Source organism: Pristiophorus japonicus, chromosome 2, assembly GCF_044704955.1.
Source record: "Pristiophorus japonicus isolate sPriJap1 chromosome 2, sPriJap1.hap1, whole genome shotgun sequence".
Taxonomy (NCBI): domain Eukaryota; kingdom Metazoa; phylum Chordata; class Chondrichthyes; family Pristiophoridae; genus Pristiophorus; species Pristiophorus japonicus.
Window position 1 is genome coordinate 347,793,861 of NC_091978.1, and position 25,098 is coordinate 347,818,958.

Consider the following 25,098-nt stretch of genomic DNA (forward strand, 5'->3'; position numbering starts at 1 on the left):
AGGTGGGACAAACAGTCGTCGAGGAAAGGGATGGGTAGAACTGGTTTGCCACATGCTCTTTCCGCTGCCTGTGCTTGATTTCTGCATGCTCTCGACGGCGAGACTCAAGGTGCTCAGCGCCCTCCCGGATGCACTTCCTCCACTTTGGCCAGGGACACCCAGGTGTCAGTGGGGATGTTGCACTTTATCAGGGAGGCTTTGAGGGTGTCCTTGTAACGTTTCCGCTGCCATCCTTTGGCTCGTTTGCCGTGAAGGAGTTCCGAGTAGAGTGCTTGCTTTGGAAGTCTCGAGTGTGGCATGCAAACGATGTGGCCTGCCCAGCGTAGCTGATCAAGTGTGGTCAGTGCTTCAATGCTGGGGATGTTGGCCTGGACGAGGACACTAACGTTGATGTGTCTGTCCTCCCAGGGGATTTGTAGGATCTTGCGGAGACATCGTTGGTGGTATTTCTCCAGCGACTTGAGGCGTCTGCTGTACATGGTCCATGTTTCTGAGCCATACAGGAGGGTGGGTATTACTACATCCCTGTAGACCATGAGCTTGGTGGCAGTTTTGAGGACCTGGTCTTCAAACACTCTTTTCCTCAGGCAGCCGAAGACTGCACTAGTGCACTGGAGGCGATGTTGGATCTCGTCGTCAATGCCTGCTCTTGTTGATTCCCTGTTGACTGTGTGACTAGCACTGTAAGGATTAACACACATTAAAGTGGTATTGAAAGAGCTGAGTTGCTTCTGATACGACATCCCTGCTGCTCAGAAAATCTTTGACACACCAAATAGGAATCTTTGTTCCAATTTCTGTCATAAGAGGTTTCTGACTTGGAAAATGAAATAAACACAAAACTTCTTAATCATTCGTATCCTGACGTGTAGATCATGATGTGACTGATCTATGAATTTTAGGTTTCTCTAATGATTTGTGTCATATTCACAGTCAGCATAAAAGCACAATAACTAGGGAATAACACAGCTTTGATTTTTGCCACTGTTATTCACAAACTGTCCATCGTGTAAGATACCCGTTGTTTACAGCAGAATTGAAAATGTATGTAGAAAGAAGGCATATGTGGTTTTGCTGTAAAGAAGGAACATTGGAAATCTGATCTCCCCCATTTGCAATTGCACTACCATATACTATAGCACAGATCACTGGATGTAATTTTGCCACCATCAATAATTGGGAAGGGCATATATCTTCCTTTATGGTTAGCTAATAGAAAATCCATGATACCAGCAGTAATGCAGTTTTCTCTTATCTCTGAGTATCAGTGTTAAGCTTCTGCCTCTGTACTCATGTTATGTGATTGTTCTTGGTGACAGTTGAACGAATGTGGAGCTAGCAGTCAGGCCTAATTTGTGCTTCTCGTACATTTTATGCCGTCTGTTTTACGCCATTACCTTATTGCTTGTTTTCTCTGGTTTGTCCCTAAAACATGATATGACACAGATGGAAAGTACGATGAAATTGGGTCAGGGCTAAATAATTTAAAATAAAGGCCCAGAAATTGCAGTCGGAGGCTTCCCGTGGGCGGATGCCTCCGGCCGCAATAATTTCTATGAAAGTACCTGTTGTTTCCGGAGGTTCAGCGACTTGTGGTCCTGAGGCTCCACGCGAAGACCAGCGTAGAGGCCCACGTATCCCAGGATCGTACGGGTTTCGTATGGATCTCTGGGATCACGTGGGCCTGTCCAGCCTATCAGAGTAGGGGGATCCCCATTCATACTTATGGTGATTCCATACGTACTGAGCTACGATAAGTATGAATGGAAATACCCCCAAAAACACACACACTAAAAATACATTTTTAAAATACATTACATATTTAAAATTAATTAAAATGCAATTTTATTATACAAAAATAGATTTTTTAGTCTTTTTTAAAATACGTTTTAAGAGGGTTAAAAATAAACGTACCTTAATAGACAGGGTTTTTAACATATAAATGAGTAATAACATTTTATTTTTCTATTTTTTAAAACTCTTATGCTGGTGAAAACCGGCCTTACACCTGCTTTTTACCAGCATATGAATTTAAAGGACACTCGCTGGGCAGGGGTTGGGCAACTAGCCCACCTCTCCAGCTGTAGAGGCCCTTTTCTTTCGCATGCGATGATCTGTCAGGAATTTTTTTTTTGACAGATCTCAAGTGCCGGGTTTAGGCGCATGCATTTCACGTACCTAAACCCGGAACTTGCGGGTACCCCGCGGGCATATGTGCACTTCGTACGTGCCTGTGCGGAGCGCGATTTCAGGCTCAATGTTAGATTTTGGTGCTCATAAAAATCCACTGCAGAGTGTTATTCTATTGTAATTAGGTTTTGCCTTTGACCCCAGATATCAAATTAAAAAGTTAGAGAAATGTAAAAGGCATAGACAAATCCCATCATGTTCTACGTGTAACGAAGTTTTATTTTTATTGGTTTGCTGTTTGGAATATCAAAGATCTGGTTAAAAATAAAGATATCGTTGGAAACTTTTCATCCATCACGTTTCAGTGCTAAAGAGAGAGCAATCAAACTGATTCAGTGATACCAGAGGACAGATGCATCTGTCCGTGACAGTATTGGTAGGAATAACCACCGCACAGTTCTTGTGGAGGCCAAGTCCTGTCTTCACACTAAGGACACCCTCCATCATGATGTGTGGCATAAAGTGGGATATATTAAGTACAGATCTAGCAGCACAAAACTGGGCATCCATGCAGCGCTGTCGGCCAGCAGCAGCAATAGAATTATATTTCACCACAATCTGTAACCTCATGGACTGGCATATCCTTCACGAGAGAAGCTAAAGTAACTTAGTTATCAGAATTTTCTTTTAAGATTAGTGCATCAGATCATCCCAGGGCAATTTCTGAATATTTGAAATACAATATATAATCTTTGAGAGCAGGTTTAATTTCATGTTTGGCTTCTGTCAGTCCAACTGCAGGTGACCAGCCTTGTCGATTTGCAATGATAATCACGCCTATGTGTTAATGATTGTGATATGCTCACTGTTAGTTTATCGTAGGTGATTACTGCAGAGTTCTGTGATCGATGTACGTTTCAACGCACTTCTTTCTTTGAAGCTTACAGAAAAGGTGAAGTCCGAAGAACTGCTGAAGGGGAAACTGTGGCGTTTGCAGAACCAGCTGAGGATGAAGGAGGATGAGATGAACAAGCAGTCCGAGTACTTTGAACATTACAAGCAAAAGCAGCAGCAGCAAATGGGGAAGCTGAGGGAACGTGAACAGTCCCTGCAGAATCAGGTTTTCAAGCTGGAAAGAGAGAAAATCGATCTAAATGCTGCCAGTGTTGTCCTGAGAGCTGAACTTCGAGAAGTTACAGCAAAGTTTGCAAAGCTAGAAAAAGCACATGCCAAAAGAAGCAAAGATCTTTCAGAGCACGATACCGAACTCACCAAGGTGGAAGGTTGCCTGTCAGATAAAGACGACCAAATCAAAGACCATATTCTCGTGCTTCAGCGTGACTTAAAGGACCTTTTAGAAAAAGACGAGGCAAACAACCAGGATAAGGAGCAGCTCAGAGACAGATTTCAGCAAGCTGAAGACAATGAGGACTTCCTCACACATAAGCTGGAAGACTTCCGCTCGCGGATCCACGAGCTAAAGTTATCGGAGAGCAGCCTGCAAGAGCAAGTAGAGGAGCTGGAAGAGGAGAACGAGAATCTCAGAAGGGAACTGACAGGAATACAGGGGCATGTAAACTACCTGAAAGAAGTACCGGAAGAGAAAGACAAATTGGAGAGTTTAGTGGAGGATATGAAAAAAGTGCATAAAATCACATTAGTAAGTACTGATGCTGCAAAATGTAAAATACCTACAAGTAAGATTTTAATATTTTTGTTGTCTTTCACATTGAAGCATTATTACTTTAAAATTCAGTCTAGACTCCAATAAATGAATTTATTTTCCTCTAAGTTTTCTCTCCACGTCTCCCCCTCCTGAAGATGCTGATTTATGCTGCTATTCTACTCCTGCCCTCTGGTACCTCATCCTAGTGGTTATTCTTTATGTGTGAGCATGGATATCAATGGTTACGGCATGGGGAAGGTGGGAGGGGGACAGAGGATGGCATCATTGCACTCTCCAGCAGAATTGCTGGATATTATTTGCGGTGTATGTTAGATACGCCAGAGCAAAGAACATTTTAAGATGTACGATAAATTGCAGTGAAAGTGGGGGGTTAACGAAAGATACGTCCATCCCCTGTTTCTGAATAGCAGGGAGCTGAGGGCAAAACCTGATCTGCCAGAAGTTCCATCTTTTGTGCCAGAATTGCACCTGACTTAACTAAGGGCTGTAGAAAGAGAGGTAAGTAACCTGCTTGACTTGTCAAATCAGGGAGTGGTTGAGTTCACAGGCTTTGACTGTGCACCAATGTGTTTGAAATATCAGCCCTGACTGTTATGATTAGAAAAATCTGTTCTCCGCTATTCTCAGTCACTGTTCCCACATTACAACAGTGACTACACTCCAAAAGTACTTAATTGGCTGTAAAGTACTTTGAGACATCTTGTGGTCGTGAAAGGCGCTATATAAATCCAAGTCTTTCTTTCTGTTATTTTTGAACCACTGCAGTAGGTGTGGTGAGCATACTCCCACAGTGCTGTTAGGTAGGGAGTTCCAGGATTTTGACCCAGTGACAATGAAGGAAAGCGATATATGTCCAAGTCAGGATACTGTGTGACTTGGAGAGAGCCTTTGCCATGGGGTTTGCTATGGCCATTCCCATATATGTCGTCATAATGGAGGCAGAATAAAAGCAGGGGGTACAGGAAATGAGAGAGGTGTACAGTATTAAGCTACTCCAAAGGAGAATAACTTTAACTAAGTGGTATTCTTTCACTGAGGGATGGCTCTCCAAAGCTCTCATAAGGCGGTTGCCTTAAACAGTTCTCCAAGGCTAGTGGTCAAAATACTCATGTTGGATGTGTTCACTGTTCTGGAGACCTCTGTGTTTTGGGGGGAGAGCAGATATAAATGCTCCTGGTGCTACTACTTGCTCCAGATAGCACAGCAATGTGTTGAATCTTTCTCAAATATTGTCACGGAAACTGGTTTGGTCTCCACTGTAACCCCATTCTATTTGTCCCAGGCCCTCCAAGCTTTGCCTTGATGCATCCATGTGAATGTGATGCTCATCCAGTATCCTTTCCAGAGCAAGACACCTGGGGGCCGAAATTGCCCACTGCCCGAAATGAGTCGCACCAACCACTTTCCAAGTGTGGGGCGCACAATCAGGAGAAATCAGCTTTTTGGGTGATGGTTCCAGTGTTGGGGAGAGGGGCGGAAGTGCGGTCGGATCGGAGTAGCCGCCACTAGCGGGTCGGAAGTGGGGGCGGGACGGTGTAGCCGAAGGGGGCGGGTGCCAGGCTGCCTGTTGGTGGCCCGGCCGAACCCACGGACATAATTGTCGGCCTGACCTGGCAGTCGGCCGACAAAGAAAAATAACATGGAGTCGCCTGCAGCCCGACCTCCCCTATAAGAGTGGCCACGCCGTTAAGCCACAGAAAGGGCACTGACGGAAAATTCCGCGTGGGAATTTCCCAACAGGTTCATTTTCCCGTGGGGAAATTTCGGAAAGGTGCCGCTGCAGGTCGGTAAGGGGTCGGCGCATGCATGATGCGACGGGAAAACGGGCGGAGCCGTCCCCTACACCCCTCCAAAAGTAAACGAGGGCAATATCAAAGATGGTGGTGGCTCGGCGGCCAGTCTGCACTGACCCGTGACTCACCACAGGTCTTGTAGAAAGGGACAGTTTTGGTCCCCTGAGATCCAAATCAGCAGGCTCTGGAGGCAGGAATTGTGCTATGGGAGGGAAGGGTTGGCGAAAGTAGAGGGGGGTAGAAGGGGGAGGAGAGGGAGAGAGGGGCAGGGAAGGGAGGTTGTGTGAAGAGTGTATGGGTGAAGCGATGGGGGAAGAAGAGAGGGTGAGGAAGGTGATGGGAAGCAAAGACTGAGAAACTACTTCAGCAGGGGGAGAGCCATTTCCTAAATTAGGCCATAGGGGCGAAATTCGGTTCTGATTGAGCTCCTTGAGGCGTTTTACTACGTTAAACGTGCTATAGAAATATAAGTTGTTGTTGCTTCTTGATGCAGCATTGGGGAGTGGCAGGGACTCGATTTGAGTTTTCTTGGCAACAGGAGCCGGGACACCTGAATGTCTCCACTGAGAGGAGCAGAGTGGGATTTGTTCTCAACAAGGAAATTGGAACATGACGGAAATTCTGAAGTGGGAAGGGTCAAAAATATTTAATTGGGGGAAGGAGACACAAACCATCTTCTTTGCAGTGGATGATCATGAGTTGGAGATTGAAAGTCCAAGGCCATTTTAAGAAGAGGAATCGGGAGATTTTACTTTGCGAAAGTATATGGATGCTGAGCTATTCAAAGTTCAATGAGCCTGCTGTTGGGGCCATTTAATAGTGGGGCTGTTGCTACGCCACCAATTTGTTAATGATCATACACTCCAGATCTTGCGCTTGCTGTATCATTGCATGTTTCCTGTATTGTCACCAGAGTGGGATTCATCTACCCGCGGTGAGTGTTTGGAAAACTGTAATGACAGCAGCAATTCAACTTTGTTATATACATACAAAATTCTTACAGGGCTTGACAAAGTAGATGCAGGGAGGATGTTTCCCCTGGCTGGGAGTCTAGAACCAGTGGTCACAGTTTCAGAATAAGGAGTCGGCCATTTTGGACAGTGATGAGGAGAAATTTCTTCACTCAGAGGGCGGTGAATCTTTGGAATTCTCTACCCCAGAGAGCTGTGGAGGCTCAGTCGTTGAGTATATTCAAGACCGAGATTGATAGATTCTTGGATATTGAGGGAATCAAGGGATATGGGGAGTGTGCAGGAAAGTCGAGTTGAGGTAGAAAATCAGCCATGATCTTATTGAATGGCAGAGCGGGCTTGAGGGGCTGAATGGCCTACCTGCTCCTATGTCTTATGTTGTGTCCTTATATAATGCCTTTAATGTAGTTTTAAGGAGGGAGTTCCAGAGCTTAGAGCCGAGACAGCTGAAGGCATGGCCACCGATGGTGGGGCGAAGGCAATCGGGGATGCACAAGAGTCCAGAATTAGAGGAATACAGAGTTCTCAGAGGGTTATAGGGCTGGAGGGGGTTACAGAGATAAGGAGGGATGAGGGCATGGAGCGATTTGAACGCAGAATGAGAATTTTAAATTTGAGGCGTTGCTGGACCGGGAGCAATGTACTTCGTCAAGCACATTTCTCAGGGCTCAGTGCTGGGACCCCAGCTATTTACAATATACATTAATGATTTAGATGAAGGAATTGAGTGAAATATCTCCAAGTTTGCAGATGACACTAAGCTGGATGGCGGTGTGAGCTGTGAGGAGGACGCTAAGAGGCTGCAGGGTGACTTGGACAGGTTAGGGGAATGGGCAAATGCATGGCAGATGCAGTATAATGTGGATAAATGTGAGGTTATCCACTTTGGTGGCAAAAAAACGAAGGCAGAATATTATCTGAATGGCGGCAAATTAGGAAAAGGGGAGGTGCAACGAGACCTGGGTGTCATGGTACATCAGTCAATGGAAGTTGGCATGCAAGTACAGCAGACGGTGAAGAAGGCAAATGGTATGTTGGCCTTGGCCTTCATAGCTAGGGGATTTGAGTATAGGAGCAGGGAGGTCTTACTGCAGTTGTACAGGGCTTTGGTGAGGCCTCACCTGGAATATTGTGTTCAGTTTTGGTCTCCTAACCTGAGGAAGGACTTTCTTGCCATTGAGGGAGTACAGCGAAGGTTCACCAGACTGATTCCCGGGATGGCAGGACTGACATATGAGGAGAGACTGGATCCATTGGAGTTTAGAAGGATGAGAGGGGATCTCGTAGAAACATATAAGATTCTGACGGGACTGGACAGGTTAGATGCAGAAAGAATGTTCCCAATGTTGGGGAAATCCAGAACCAGGGGACACAGTCTAAGGATAAGGGTTAAACCATTTAGGACCGAGATGAGGAGAAACTTCTTTACTCAGAGAGTTGTTAACCTGTGGAATTCTCTACTGCAGAGAGTTGTTGATACCAGTTCATTGGATATATTCAAGAGGGAGTTAGATATGGCCCTTACGTCTAAAAGGATCAAGAGGTATGGAGAGAAAGCAGGAAAGGGGTACTGAGGTGAATGATCAGCCATGATCTTATTGAATGGTGGTGCAGGCTTGAAGGGCCGAATGGCGTACTCCTGCACCTATTTTCTATGTTTCTATGTTTCTCACTTATGCTGCTTCATCGAATTGAAGCTACTAATAGATTGATTACACCTACACTAAAGCATACGATAACAAGCATTGCCATTCAGACTTGTGCACTGTGGCATTCAGATGTGGATTAGATACAGAGAATACCAAGCCAATTCTGAATCTCCTTGCAACCTCCTCTATGGAGCAAGTTTATACAGACTGTGCATATATTTGGAATATGTAATTACCTGCAGTATAATTGTGGAAATAGTGATGGAAATCAGGAATATATTCATTTGTTATTGTCTTGTAATGAACAAAATTGCATGATTTTCATATTGTCACTTGTTTTATTCTAGAATAACATTGAAGTCCAGTTAAGTTCAGATGAAATGCCAGAGCAAGAGATTCCACTGGAGGTGAGAGAAAGTCCCTGTTTTGCGATCTATCTCTTTTTACTCCCATATCTTTTGAGTGTGTTTCCTTCTTGAGTTTGTAATTTTTTTGTACTGTCCCTTTAAGAGGAACTGAAGAAAAAAGTGAACGGGTAATGTTTTATAACCTGCGTCCTGACCACTAATTTTTAAACAGTGTTTGCTGGAAAATCCTGTCATGAGTGACATATGAAGGAACAAGGGGTTGGAGATTTGTCTGAGCCCCATTTTTATTCAAAGTCACTGGAAAGGAAAATCGAGTGTGGTGTAAAGTGGGCCGCTGATTCACTACGTGCCTGCTTCACACTACTGATGAAGACATATTTCACCCTATTATCTATTTGCTTCTAGGTCATAGTATCCAATTTGCTTGTGTTTAATGGTTTTAAATTCACCTTATTGAAAAATTTATGAGTGATAATTGAAGAAGTGGATGACTCAGAAATGAACTCCGAAAGAAACCAGGCATGCTAGTTAAATGTGAAGCATGACGCTTTAACCATCATGGTACTGAGAGAATGCAGAAAGGCACGATTCAATGAAGAGCAGGAGCGTTTTCCCTGGTGTCCTGACCAATATTTATCCTTCAACCAACATCACATAGGACTACCAAAATGAGAATTAAACTCTAGGCTCAATCCACCATCTACCCTGAAGATCAGTGTCTTGGTCAATATTTATCCCTCAGCCGACATCACTAAAACAGATTATCTAGTCATTATCACATTGTCGTTTGTTGGATCTTGCTGTGCACAAATTGACTCCCACTTTTCCTCTACTACAATAGTGACAGCACTTCAAAAGTACTCCATTGGCTTAAAGCGTTCTGGGACATCCTGAGGTTATGAAAGTCTTTCTATCTTTCTTCCTTTCTTTAACTGAAGACATTACCTTGAATTTCCTGTGTTGGAGGAGGGAAGAAGTCGGCATTAGCGCTAGTGACAGGAAATTGGGGCCGGGCCCCAGACCTGTTGACTCTCTGCCCCATAAGTGTATGCCAGAAATCTGGTAAGTTCCAGGGTGGGCAGAAGGAATGGCTGTCCTTTCTGTGGTAGAGGTGTGTAAATCATGAAGTACACAATAAGAACAGAATTTTAATTACATAAGAACATAAGAAATATGAGCTGGAGTAGGCCATTTGGTCCTTCTAGCCTGCTCCGCTATTCAACAAGATCATGGCTCAACTCCACCTTCCTGCACTATCCGCATATCCCTTAATTCCCCCAAATTTATCGACCTCTGTCTTGAATATACTCAACGACTGAGCATCTCTAGGGTAGAGAATTCCAAAGATTTCTCTTTGAGTGAAGAAATTTCTTCTCATCTCAGTCCTAAATAGCCGACCCCTTATTCTGAGACTGTGGCCCCATGTTCTAGATTCCCCAGCCAGGGGAAACATTGTCTCAGCATTACCTTGTCCAAGCCCCTTAAGAATTTTATATAACTCAATTATATCACTTCTCATTCTTCTACACTCTAGGGAATATGGGCTCAATTTTCCCCAGTACTTACGCCGTTTTTTTTGGAGCAGGCTGCTTTTTCTGGCCTAACTTTAAAAATCCCTAGTTTTCCCAATCAATTTGCACCAGCGTAACTCAGTTAGTTACGAATTATTTTAATCAGTTTTTTTTTCAGCCAAAGGGTCGTAACCAGCCACCTACGCCACTTCTTGCCATTTAGGGAAGTTTGGCCAGCTGAGAGTTACTCCAGTTCTGACTAGGCCAGCATATGTGGCCTGTCCTGAAAAACCTTACCGAGAGTTAAGGAAATTGGCGCAGGTAAGGAAAGTGATGCAGCAGATGCCCGGACACGTTGAAAGAATTGAAAAATGCATAGCAGCAACTTACCTCCAACCCCGCCCGAAGGCTGTCCAGTCCCATTCTTGGTCCCTGGTTCACACACACAGACCGGTCCCATTCTCAGCAGAGGGGGGAGGGGGCGCGGGGGCACAGGGGCACAGGGGCACAGGAAAGAGAGAGAGAGAGGGAGACCCGAACTGGCAACCGAGAAGACCGAACACCCTTCGGACGGGGTTGGAGGTAAGTTGGTGCTATGTGTTTTTCAATTCTTTTAATGTGTTGGGAGGTAGCTGTATGCTTTAGTTTGCAGTCTCAGCTCGCATTGTGTCCCCTGTTACCATGGCAGCCTGATCTTTTTGGCGCAGATCAAGGCTCCACCCCCAAAACTAAAGGTCGGGTTCGGCCACGCCAAAATGAAGAGATGCAACGGGGAAACATGCAACACTTTTTTGGGGCTGTATTTGGCCCCCAAAAAATCGGGTGTAACTCAAAAAAATGCTTTGGGGAAAATTGAGCCCCATAGGCCTATTCTACTCAATTGAGCAAACCATAGAATGCTTAAAGGATCTATCTGGATAGATCTGGGATGTCTTGCAGTTTGCCCCAAGCATCATCTTTCGAAAGGAGGTAGAATGTCGTGAGCTTCCTAACTTCACTGTCCGAACAGGATAGGTGCTAGATGTCCCAGAGGATACCAGAGGGCCTGACAGTGATGCAGCTGATGCCAAAGCCAGTCCGATTTAAAAAAAACATGAAGCAGGTCCAGTGGCTATGCTACTAGATAGATAAGATCCCAATATGTTCCAGACCGCTTTACAGATGCCTGGTCAATTTTTTTTCTGAGGTGTCAGTCCATTAAAGAAACACCTCCTCTCACCAACCTTATGGAAGCAGATAGATTGTGAAATCCCTGACAGAGAGTAAGCTGAACAGTCAATAGTCTCTCAGAAACACTCCTCTCTATTCGTTGCACTCCCCAATCCCCGGTCAAAAGTTGATTCCAATGATTGATAGTGTCTCCTCTTCATGATAAGTTAATTTGAGGATGTCTGCATTTCTCTCTCCAGAGGCCTGCCATTTGCCGGCATTGTGTTCTGCTTTTTCCAATAGCAAGAATGGATTGTGTTAACTAGATGTAACAGCCTCCAAATCCTGCAGCAATCTGTTGGGATACATAGAATAGATGATAATAATAGTAGGTGGACGGGACCAAGAACTTAAGATGGGAGGCCTCCATATGTTGTCGTGCATCACAGGATGTGAGACAATTGGCATGAGTGATGCTAGGTTACAGTGCTTCTGGACATAGGAACACGATGCCATGTGATATCACACAGGGTTTTGCTTGAATATTGGGACAAGGGAATACCATTTGCCTCTCTGTGTTTCAGGAAGATTTCTGTTATTCAGATGACAACTTGCTTATTTTAGCTGACTTTGTGAGGTTAGTGGACTTCATCCGACACTCTAATGGGGCCCTTGGGTTATCGAGATGGCATTCGCCGCTGCAGCCACTTCCTGCCAGGGTAAAATCAGAGCGTGTCCTGAGCCATGTAACACCAGAAGGTCCCAGGTTTGATTTCCTGTCTGTGCTGAGTCAACCGATCTTACACCTTGCCCGATAGTGTGCTGGCGCAGACATCAGTTCTGAGTTCCACTCCGATTGTCTCATGGTTGATTAGCCTGCTGAAATTCATTGTTTAGGTACAATGGTCACTATGGCAAGGTACCAGACAATACCCAGTGGCTACGGAACTGAACCTCAGCCTCTTTAGCAGAGGAGGGAAGATTAGAATATGCTTCTGAGATGCATTGCTTCACTTGTGATACATTGTGGCTGTCTTTTCACAAACGAATGGTCATGATACTACTGACGAGTTGGGAGACATTCTCAATGGGATAACAAATATTGAAATGTACCCATTTGTTACTATGGCCGACACTCAGACTTGATTATTCTGTGTTGGATTCCAGTGTGTTAGTCAAAAATGCTTAATTTTAAATTTTACAGTGATTTGAATTTTTAGTAGTGCACGTATTGATCTGTTAAGCTCCAGTTCAAATTTTTGAATAATAATTATTTAGATTTTGTTTTTCTAAATATGATGACACCATTCTCTTTTTAATCACATATCTATGAGCATTCTCTTGTGTTCTAAATCTGCTCTCTCAATATGGAGGAGGTTCTCTGTGTCCTGTCAGAACAATTAGCCACTGAAAGGCTGAGCAGCACTGTCACCAATGGGACTTGGTTCTGGCTGAGTTCAAGAATGGTTTTGTTCGTAAAGTGTTGAATGACACGGTTCTCCGACGAAGTAAAATTTATTTGAGTGCATTCTGCTTTGGCTTTTCACTGGAGTGGGTTGTCCCTTGACCTTGCAGTGAGTGTATTCAGTGCTACACCATTAGGAAAATATGGGATAGATTGTGGGCTGTATGGGTTTGTGGTCTTGGTGCAAGCATGCCAGATGTACCCAGCAGGTTTTTTCCAAAAAAATCCTTAAGGTTGTCTTGTTTTATTCAAATGTAAGAACATTCAACAAAATATAAAGGCCGTGGCAGGAAAAACGTCCAGTCTTCCATGATAATTATAGTGGTCCTAATGTTTGTGTCTCACTCACAAATAACGAAGAAAAAGAAAGAAGTTGCATTAATATAGCACTTTTCGCAACCTCAGGTCGTCCCAAAGCAATTTACAGCCAATGAAGTATTTTTCAAGTGTAGTTACTGGTGTAATGTAGGAAAGATGGCAGTCAATTTGTGTACAGCAAGCTCCCACAAACAGTAATGTGATAATGACCCGATAATCAGCTTTACTAATGTGGGTTGAAGGATAAAGATTGGCCCAGGACACTGATCTTTAGGTTGGCGGAGGATCCAGAAAGCCTACAGTTTAATTGTCTCAGTTTGGTTGTCCTCTGTGATGTTGGTTGAGGGATAGAAACATCGAAAATAGGTGCAGGAGCAGGCCATTCGGCCCTTCGAGCCTGCACCCACATTGAATATGATCATGGCTGATCATGCAAACTCAGTATCCCACTCCCACCTTCTCTCTACACCCGCTGATCCCCTTAGCCGTAAGGGCCACACCTAACTCCCTCTTGAATACATCCAACGACTGGACTTAACAACTTTCTGTGGTAGAGAATTCCACAGGTTCACCACTCTCTGGGTGAAAAAGTTTCTCCTCATCTCGGTCCTATATGGCTTACCCCTTATCCTTACACTGTGACCCCTGGTTCTGGACTTCCTCAACATCAGGAACATTCTTCCTGCATCTAACCTGTCCAGTCCCGTCATAATTTTATATGATTCTATGAGATCTCCTCTCATTCTTCTAAATTCCAGTGAGTATAAGCCTAGCCGATCCAGTCTTTCTTCATATGTCAGTCCTGCCATCCCGGGAATCAGTCTGGTGAACCTTCGCTGCACTCCCTCAATAGCAAGCACGTCCTTCCTCAGATTAGGAGACCAAAACTGCACCAATGCTCAAGGTGTGATCTCACTAAGGCCCTGTACAACTGCAGTAAGACCTCCCTGCTCCCATACGCAAATCCTCTCGCTATGAAGTCCAACATGCCATTTGCTTTCTTTACTGCCTGCTGTACCTGCATGCCTACCTTCAGTGACTGATGTACCATGACACCCGGGTCTCGTTGCACCTCCCCTTTTACTAATCTGTCACCATTCAGATAATCTGCCTTCCTGTTTTTGCCAACAAAGTGGATAACCTCACATTTATCCACATTATACTGCATCTGCCATGCATTTGCCCATTCACCTAACCTGTCCAAGTCACCCTGCAGCCTCTTACCATCCTCCTCACAGCTCACACTGCCACCCAGCTTAATGTCATCTGCAAACTTGGAGATATTACATTCAATTCCTTCGTCTAAATCATTAATGTATATTGTAAATAGCTGGTCCCAGCACTGAACCTTGCGGCACCCCACTAGTCACTGCCTGCCATTCTGAAAAGGACCCGTTTATTCCCACTCTTTGCTTCCTGTCTACCAACCAGTTCTCTATCCACGTCAATATATTACCCCCAATACCATGTGCCTTAATTTTGCATACTAATCTCTTGTGTGGGACCTTGTCAAAAGCCTTTTGAAAATCCAAATACACCAGATCCGATAGTTCTCCTTATCCACTCTACTAGTTACATCCTCAAAAAACTCTAGCAGATTTGTTAAGCATGATTTCCCTTTCATAAATCCATGCTGACTTGGGCCAATCCTATCACTGCTTTCCAAATGCGCTGCTATTACATCTTTAATAATTGATTCCAGCATTTTCCCCACCACCAATGTCAGGCTAACCGGTCTATAATTCCCTGTTTTCTCTCTCCCTCCTTTTTTTAAAAGTGGGGTTACATTAGCTACCCTCCAATCCATAGATACTGATCCAGAGTCCATGGAATTTTGGAAAATGACCACCAATGCATCTACTATTTCTAGGGCTACTTCCTTAAGTACTCTGGGATGCAGACTATCAGGCCTGGGGATTTATCGGCCTTCAGTCCCTAACACCATTTCCTGCCTAATAAGGATTTCCCTCAGTTCCTCATTCTTGTTAGACCCTCGGTCCCCTAATATTTTCGGGTGGTTATTCGTGTCTTCCTTCGTGAAGACAGAACCAGTATTTGTTTAATTAGTCTGCCATTTCCTTGTTCCCCATTATGAATTCACCTGATTCTGACTGCAAGGGTCCTACATTAGTCTTCACTAATCTTTTTCTCTTCACATATCTATAGAAGCTTTTTCAGTCAGTTTTTATGTTCCCTGCAAGCTTAATCTCATACTCTATTTTCCCCCTCCTAATTAAACCCTTAATCCTCCTCTGCTGAATTCTAAATTTCTCCCAGTCCTCAGGTTTGCTGCTTTTTCTGTCCAATTTATATGCCTCTTCCTTGGATTTAACACTATCCCTAATTTCCCTTGTTAGCCACGGTTGAGCCACCTTTCCTGTTTTATTTTTACGCCAGACAGGGATGTACAATAGTTGTAATTCATTCATGTGATCTTTAAATGTCTGCCATTGCCTCTCCACCATCACTATTGGTCAGGACACCAGGGAAAACTCTCCTGCTCGTCATTGAATCATGCCTTTCTGCAGTCTCTCAGTACCATGGCGGTTAAAGTGTCGTGCTTCACATTTAACCAGCATGTTTGTTTTCTTTTGGAGTTCATTTCTGAATCATCCACTTCTTCAAATAGAGTTTGCTCATCAGTCAAAAATGTTACAATAACCTGAATGTAAACTGGATATTATGACCTACAAGCAAATAGATATCGGGTGAAATTTGCCTTTGTCAGTTTTACACACATGCAATTTTATTTTCCAACAACTTAAAAAAAAAAGGTTTCAAATGTATTTAAGAATACATTTGGCCCCTCGAGCCTGCTCTGCCATTCAATAAGATCATAGCTGATCTGATCATGGGTTCAGCTCTACTTCCCTGCCTACTCCCCATATCCCTTTATTCCCTTAACACTCAAAAAATCTGTCTATCTCCGCCTTAAATATATTCAATGACCCAGCCTCAACAGCTCTCTGGGACAGAGAATTCAACAGATTTACAAGTCTCTGAGAGAAGAAATTCCTCGTCATCTCAGTTTTAAATGGGCGACCCCTTATTCTAAAACGATGTCCCCTCGTTCTAGATTACCCCATGAGTGGAAACATCCTCTGTGCATCTATCTTGTCGAGCCCCCTTATTATCTTACATGTCTCAATAAGATCACCTCTCATTCTTCTGAACTCCAATGAGTACAGGCCCAACCTGCTTAACCTATCTTCATAAGTCAACCCCCTCATCTCCAGAATCAACCAAGTGAACCTTCTCTGAACAGCCTCCAATGCAAGTATATCCCTCCTTTAATAAGGAGACCAAAACTGTATGCAGTACTCTAGGTGTGGCCTCACCAATACCCTGTATAGTTGAAGCAGGACTTCTCTGCTTGTATACTCTATCCCCCTTGCAATAAAGGCCATCATTCCATTTGCCTTCCTGATTACTTACTGTACCTGCACACTAACTTTTTGTGATTCATGCACAAGGACCCCCAGGTCCCTCTGACCCTCTGCATTTTGTAATTTTTCTCCATTTAAATAATTTGCTTTTTTATTTTTTCTGCCAAAGTGGATAAGCTCACACTTTCCTACATTATACTCCATCTGCCAAATGTTTGCCCACTCACTTAACCTGCCTATATCCCTTTGCAGATTTTTTGTATCCTCCTCACAACTTGCTTTCCCACCTATCTTTGTATCATCAGCAAACTTGGCTACATTACACTCGGTCCCTTCATCCAAATAATTAATATAGATTGTAAATAGTTGAGGCCCCAGCACCGATCCCACTAGTTACAGTTTGCCAACCGGAAAATGACCCATTTATCCTGACTCTCTGCTTTCTGTTAGTTAGCCAATCCTCTATGATGATGATATCCATGCAAATATATTACCCCCAACCCCGTGAACTTTCATTTTGTGCAGTAACCTTTTATGTGGCACCTTATTGAATGCCTTCCCCTTTGTTCCTTCAAATGTCACTTCTGTCAGGGTTTTTCCAACAAACACAGTTTAAATATTAAGTGGTCACCACACAGGTTAGAAACGCAGCAACTAATTTGCTCACAGTAAGGACTCGTAAACAGCATTATGCTAATGGCCAGATAATCTGTTTTGGTGATGTTGGTTAAGAAGTTAAATATTGGCCAGGACACTGATCTTCAGGGTGAATGGAGGATCCAGACACTCTAGGGTTTAATTGTCTCATTTTGGTTGTGCTCTGTCCATTTTGTACATTTTGGCAACTTGAAATTGACGCACAGCAACTTTGGAAAATATCAAAGCATTAAAATAAATATAACTGACTTGTCTTCCAATGTTTTGATGAATTAGGGTCCAAAATTTTCCTCCCCATTTGAAAGTACAAATCTGTGTGGAGGTTGTGTCCATGTTGTGGAAAATGCAATACAAAATGTTCCTTTCCTGTGCACATATACATGCTCCTGCAGGGTAGAGTTTTGTACATACGGATCAGGATTGAGGCATGAATTATTAATCTCTTAATATCAATAATGTACACATAACAAAAGGAGAAAGTGAAGGGTAAAGGCTGGAAGGACGAGAACAGATTAAGAAAACAAGCTAATGACCGGGGGTGGAATCGTTGGTTCGGAAACAATTAAACCTTCAAGAATTTTTGATGCGGCAGAACTAACACCTGAGGCGAAAAAAGAAGCTGAAATTTCAAATATTATTTCAGTAATTAAAGGAACATTGCCTTCCTGTCAGAGTGTTCGACTAGATACACCCATGAGGTCACTTGAATGATGAGCGTTGACAGTGGAGCCAATTGCCCTAAAGCGCCAGGAGACACTTAAGAAGAGGGTTAGTCATGTCCTGCAAAATCTGAGCATAATAATTGAGTCAGCTATTAATAAGTAGGAAATAGGAAAAGCTAGACAAAGAACGATCAGGGTCCATCTGGTTTGTCTTCCACCATCCTGGTTGTAATGTCTGTAAGCTTGTAATGTTTGTAGCTCCACACTATGGATGTGGACGTATTGTGTACTGCAATTGCACAGTTAATAATTAAACAGAACCAGGCAGATTTCCGGAGGCTTCCGAGAGAGCTGCCTGCCATGTAGGAAGCTGTGTGTGCTTGTGCTCTGTGAATATATCACATTTGGCGATTGAGATGGGATTTTTCGGATGATTTAAAGCTTAAATTTTGTTGGTGAAGGATTCAGCCAGCCAACAGAGAGACTTTGGAAGTTTCTGTCTTTGGAAGAAAGCTACAAAATCCGAGGTAAAATACAGCACATGGTGTGAACAGCTACAGATTAAAATGGCAGCACCCGCAGGTGTATTGGGACATTTGGGGAAATATAGACATGACCGGGAACATTTTAAAGCATATGTGGATTGGCTAGAAATGTATTTCACTGCAAATAACATAATCGAAGTTCCAGACAATGCAGTCCAGAACCGGGCTGTGTTGGAACGTAAGAAAGCGATCTTCTTATCGGTGGCGGGTCCAGCATTATACAAAACCCTTGTAAATCTGCTTGTGCCTGATGAGCCAAAGGACACAATGCTTAAAGAGATTTTAATGAAGCTGGAGCAGCACTATAACCCCAAACCGTTAGAAATTGCTGAAAGCTATCGCTTCGGGATTCAGAATCAAAAGACTGATGAATATATCAGTGATTACATCATAGCATTAAAAAAGCTATCGATGCACTGTAATTTTGGAAACTTTCAAAACCGAGCATTACGGGATTGTTTTGTTTGTGGGGTGAAAAATGATGCGACCAGAAGGAAGTTATTGACGACGGATTACTTGACTTTTGAGATTGCTTGTCGATGGGCATGGCCGAACAATATTCCCGAGAATTAAATAATCATTATGATCGTCAGTCAACCGAGGTAAATCACCTGCAGGTTCAAAGTAAAAGATGGTGGGGGCCCAAAGTCTCAGAAACTGAAAATTCCAACAGAGCGTCGAAGTCGTGCTGTAGGTGCCTGGGACAACAAATTGTTCAAAGTTGTCCATACATGAAGGCAGAGTGTTTCTTCTGCAGAAAGACTGGGCATCTTGCGAAGGCATGCCGAAACAAGGGTAAACCAGCTTCCATGAGTCCAGCATTCAAAGCTATGAGTAGAAATCCCAAGAGACTACATAGCATGTAAGAACAACAACAGGACGAGGAGATGTTAGAGTTACACGTCATCAGGAGCACGAGGTTAACGGACAGCGATTCAGAAAGCATCAAAATCCACATGGATGTTGCGAGATTCAAGATACCAATGGAAATTGACACGGGTGCACCCATGAGTGTAGTACCGGAGTCGCTATACCGCGACAAATTGCGTAATTTCCAACTGGAGAAATCCAAGAAAGAGCTGCGAGGCTACTCAGGAAAGAAAATTCCTGTGTTAGGTCATATCACCGTAGCGGTGAAATATAAAGATCAATTTCAGAACTTGCCTCTAATAGTAGTGAAAAGAGACAAGCCTGCCTTACTAGGAAGAAATTGGTTGAGCTCACTGAAGCTGGATTGAAGTAAGATTTTCTGTATGGTAGCGAAATTTTCATCAACGGATGAGGTTATCAAGAAGTATCCGAAGGTGTTCTGCGAAACGGGCAGTCCGATCCAAGGCTTCAAGGCGAGTGTCAGGGTACAGAAGGGCGCTAGATCGGTTTACTACAATCCACGTTCCGTACCATATGCACTCAAGGCGAAAGTTGAGCAAGAACTCAAAAGACTAGAGACTGAGAACATTATTTGTAAGATAGATCGATGTAATTGGGCTACACCCATTGTTGTTGTACCTAAGTCCGATGGTAAGGTAAGATTGTGTGGTGATTATAAAATAACTGTAAACCAGGTTCTAGAGGACAATGTCCCCATACATTGCCGAATATAGAAGATTTGTTCACAACACTGACAGGTGGTCAGATCTTCTCAAAACTGGATCTTACGAATGCCTACTTACAGTTTGAACTAGATGAGGAGTCCAAGTCATGTTTGATGATAAATTCTCATCTAGGACTATATCAATTTAATAGGCTACCGTTTGGAGTGTCTTCCACCCCTGCCATATTCCAAGGGGTGATGAACCAGATTTCGCAAGGTATTGAAGGGGTAGTATGCTATTTGGATGACATACTAATTTCAGCACCAAATAGGCAAATTCATAATAATATATTGAATGAAGTCCTCAAACGGCTAGAGAAGCACAGAGTACGAGTGTTTGCTCTTAAGTGTGAGTTATTTAAAAACTCAGTGGAGTACTTGGGGTACAGAGTAGACAAAGATGGTTTACATCCAACTTTGGTAAAATTGGATGCAATTAGAAATGCACCCACTCCCAGGGTGTGGCAAAAGCTACACCTTGATTTTGCTGAGTTAGAAGGACAACAATTGTTCATTGTGATTGATAGCCATTCGAAGTGGGTTGAGATGTTTCCAATGTGGAAAATAACAACAAGTAAAACATTGGACATTTTATGAAAATTATTTTCTTCATTTGGCCTGCCTGAAGAAATTGTTTCGGATAATGGACCACAATTTTGTTCAGAAGAATTTGCACAATTCACGAGCAAAAAATGGTGTGAAATATACCAAGGTTCCACCACACCATCCTGCTTCGAATGGTGCAGCAGAGTGCAATGTACAAATTGTTAAACGTGCCCTCATAAAACAAATGTTAGATCCAAATCCAAGGAAATGACAGTTGTCTTTGGATCGCAAATTAGCTCATTGTTTGATTACATGTCAAAAAACTCCTCATACAACTACTGGTAGAACACCAGCAGAGTTGTTTCTCAAACATCAGCCACGAACCAGATTCTCATTGTTAAAACCAAATTTGGCACAGTCCGTAGAAGAGAGACAATTAAGACAGAAAGAAAATCATGATAGAGGTAGAGTAAAAGAGAGAAGTGTGAAATTAAACCAGAAGGTGAGAGTGAAGAACCATCACCATAAATGGGTAAAGTGGTTACCAGGAAGAGTGGTGAAGATATGTGGTCCTCGCACATATTTGGTAAAGATGTTTGATAATGGACAGGTTAGGTTTGTTCATATTGATCATATTTTACCTACAGACATGGAAGGAGTTGAAGGTGGGAATGATTCAATTATTTCTGACTCATCAGATAGTTTTGATACACCAGTAGCAAATCCTAAATCCAATGTACTGGAAACAAATCCAGGAGAGAATCAGAATACATAAGAACATAAGAATTAGGAACAGGAGTAGGCCATCTAGCCCCTCGAGCCTGCTCCGCCATTCAATAAGATCATGGCTGATCTGGCCTTGGACTCAGCTCCACTTACCCGCCTGCTCCCCGTAACCCTTAATTCCCTTATTGGTTAAAAATCTATCTATCTGTGACTTGAATACATTCAATGAGCTAGCCTCAACTGCTTCCTTGGGCAGAGAATTCCACAGATTCACAACCCTCTGGGTGAAGAAATTCCTTCTCAACTCGGTTTTAAATTGGCTCCCCCGTATTTTGAGGCTGTGCCCCCTAGTTCTAGTCTTCCCGACCAGTGGAAACAACCTCTCCACCTCTATCTTGTCTATCCCTTTCATTATTTTAAATGTTTCTATAAGATCACCCCTCATCCTTCTGAACTCCAACGAGTAAATACCCAGTCTACTCAATCTATCATCATAAGGTAACCCCCTCATCTCTGGAATCAGCCTAGTGAATCGTCTCTGTAGCCCCTCCAAAGCCAGTATATCCTTCCTTAAGTAAGATGACCAAAACTGCACGCAGTACTCCAGGTGCGGCCTTACCAATACCCTATTCAGTTGCAGCAGGACCTCCCTGCTTTTGTACTCTATCCCTCTCGCAATGAAAGTCTGAGTCCGAGTCAGAAAAACAAAGAACCTGAAGTTAGACTAAGTGAGTTCAAATGAAAATCAAGGAAATTCCGTGGAGGAAAACATTCCTCAGGATGAGCCTCGAATGAGTTTAGATTCAACACCATGTTTGGAAGGTTCAGTTCGAGAGCGAAGGTATCCTCTTCGGAACAGAAAACAAGTGGTAAAGTTAAATTTGTAAATATGGAAAAAAATAAGTTTATATCCTGTGTTATGTATAAACATGAAAGTTATGTATGATGTTTGTTATAATAACTTCTTCATTAAGGAGGGAGAAGTGTAATGTCTGTAAGCTTGTAATGTTTGTAGCTCCACACTATGGATGTGGACGTATTGTGTACTGCAATTGCACAGTTAATAATTAAACAGAACCAGGCAGATTTCCGGAGGCTTCCGAGAGAGCTGCCTGCCATGTAGGAAGCTGTGTGTGCTTGTGCTCTGTGAATATATCACACTGGTAGTCACATGATACAACAGGTCAGCATGGAATAATTCAGCAACAGGGTAAGACAGACTTTCACGATGTGTTGCGTAAGATATCTGAAAGAAAGAATGAAAGAAAGACTTGCATTTATATAACGCCTTTCACGACCACCAGAAGTCCCAAAGCACTTTACAGCCAATGAAGTACTTTTTGAAGTGTAGACACTATTGTAATGTAAGCAACGCGCACAGCAAACTCCCACAAATAGCAATGTGATAATGACCATATAATCTGTTTCGTTTTTAGTGATGATGTTTCAGGGATAAGTATTGGTTAGAACACTGGGGATAACTCCCATGCTCTTCTTCAAAATAATTTCATAGGATCTTTTACATCCACCTGAGAGAGCAAGTGGGGCCTCGGTTTAACTTCTCATCTGAAAGGTGGCACCTCCGACAGTGCAGCACTCGCTCAGTACTGCACTGGAGTGTGCTCAAGTTCCTGGAGTTGCGAGTTCAAGTCTGACTTTAGAACAGATTAGCTAGATTTATTAAACTTTTCCAAATGTAGTTATGGAAGTTTCTGGTCCTGTGTTTGCCTCCTAGCCACCTGAAATTCAATACAGTGGTCTCTAATTCCACCCCTGTCCCGAGCTGTTTGCTCAAGTTGAACCTCACACAGTGCACCCTCAGTTTCCTGTTTGACCTTGAGTTGAGTTCCCTATCCATCACTAAGTTCACTCATTTTCACTTTACCCTGTCCTACCTCTGCAGATCAATGTATAGCCCGGACTCTCTTCTGATTCTGGACTGTGGTGTACCCGTCTCATAGAAACATAGAAAATAGGTGTAGGAGGAGTAGGCCATTCGGCCCTTTGAGCCTGTACCACCATTCAATAAGATCATGACTGATCATCCACCTCAGTACCCCTTTCCTGCTTTCTCCCCATACCCCTTGATCCCTTTAGCAGTAAGGGCCATATCTAACTCCCTCTTGAATATATCTAACAAACTGGCATCAACAACTCTCTGCAGAAGAGAATTCCACAGGTTAACAACTCTCTGAGTGAAGAAGTTTCTCCTCATCTCAGTCCTAAATGGCTTACCCCTTATCCTTAGACTGTGACCCCTGGTTCTGGACTCCCCAACATTGGGAACATTCTTCCTGCATCTAGCCTGTCCTGTCCCATCAGAATTTTATATTTTTCTATGAGATCCCCTCTCATTCTTCTAAACTCCAGTCTCTCTCTCTCTATTCCACCATTAGTGGCAGAGCCTTCAGCTATCATGGTACCTACATTTTGGAATTCCTCCAATAAACCCTCCTCTTGCTGCACCTCAGTCACTTCCCCTTCTTCCAACTCTTCTTTGATGTCCATTCCCCAGTTGAAGTACCTGGAAATGTCTTGCCCTGTTAAAGGTGTTTTATAAAGGTTGGATCAGACCTTTGGTGGCATTGGTAGTTGCCCATTGGTGGGATCAAACATGAGGAAAAAGTGAAAGCATCCTTTTGAAAATGACTGCAAAGAATATATGCAGCCAAATCCACTAGTACAGAACTCAGATGCACGCAGGTCCTTTGTATTTCAATGGTTTATCCAGAAAATGTTCATGTAATTGGGCTCTATCTTAATTCCAGCCAAGTACACAAGTCATAGTCAGTGCATTGAAAAAAATATCATTGGTATCGTAGAATCATCAAAAATATATTACAGCTCTCAAGAACATCTAAAAGTACTTCACATACAATGAATTGCATTTGCAAAGCAGTGACTGTTTCGTAAGCAAAAGTGCCACCCATTTTGTACATAGCAAGATTCCAAAAACAGCAGTGAGTGAATGGCCAGTTTATATTTTTTTGGGTGGTGGTGGTTGTGCCCTGCGATCTTTTAACATCCTCTTGAAGCATTGGAGCAGACAGTCCCTCATTTTGGTGTCTCACCAGTAGAGCAGCACCTCTGACAGTGCAGCACTCACACAGTACTGTACTGGAATGAGGTTTAAATCCACAAAGTTCTGCTTCAGGGGCGGAAGTGCCACTGAGCCATGCAGACTCACATGCTTTTAACTATATGTGGAAGCCTTCTGCATGGTTAAGAGGGTTGCACCTACACATGAGCTAGTACATGAGCACTAACTACTGGGATTTTTGTAGAATTCAGGCGCCTCCTTGTATGGCACTCTGCTTATAGCTCAAAAAATATTTAGATTAAGTCGCTAATATATAGAAAAAGAATAGGACTGTAATTTACTTTTTTCCGTTGGCAAAATAAAACAAATATGAAATGTTATTCTTTTGCTAAATTTGATTACATCGTTCAATCAACTTCAAAAGAACTGAATATTTTCAGAACGTACTCTGGCCTCAACCTCCCTCCCCTCCCTCGCGGCATTACATGAGTAAAATAAATTCCTCACAATTTTCCCTCTGAAGCACAGTTACTTATTTTAAATAAAAACAGAAAATGCTGGAAATACTCAGCAGGTCATGTAGCGCCAGTGGAGAGAGAAACAGAGTTACCATTTCAAATCGATGATCTTTCCAGCATTTACCGTTTTTATTTCAGATTTCCAGCATCCACAGTATTTTGCTTTTGTACTTATTATTTTAGATTCACTTTACATCTGGTATGATTAGTTCACATCATTTTCACGTGAAATTGGAGGGGAAACTCAGAAGGTGCTTGATAGCTGTTCTGATTAGTTTATTTAAAAGGGGCAAAAAAACATACACAATGTTCACGCACGAAGACGCAGGATATTACGACCAATGCAAATACATTCTAAAGTAATTATGAATATGGTAAAAATG

General features: G+C 42.9%; 1 protein-coding gene across 1 annotated transcript in view; it reads left to right on the plus strand.

The window, feature by feature from the left end:
* Window positions 1-25,098, plus strand: part of LOC139231614 (uncharacterized protein C4orf50-like) — a 110,288-nt gene that overhangs the window by 15,236 nt on the left and 69,954 nt on the right. Inside the window, exons 3-4 of the mRNA XM_070862521.1 lie at window positions 3,071-3,790; window positions 8,578-8,637. Coding sequence (XP_070718622.1) covers window positions 3,071-3,790; window positions 8,578-8,637 — 780 coding nt within the window. The remainder of the gene's footprint in view (window positions 1-3,070; window positions 3,791-8,577; window positions 8,638-25,098) is intronic.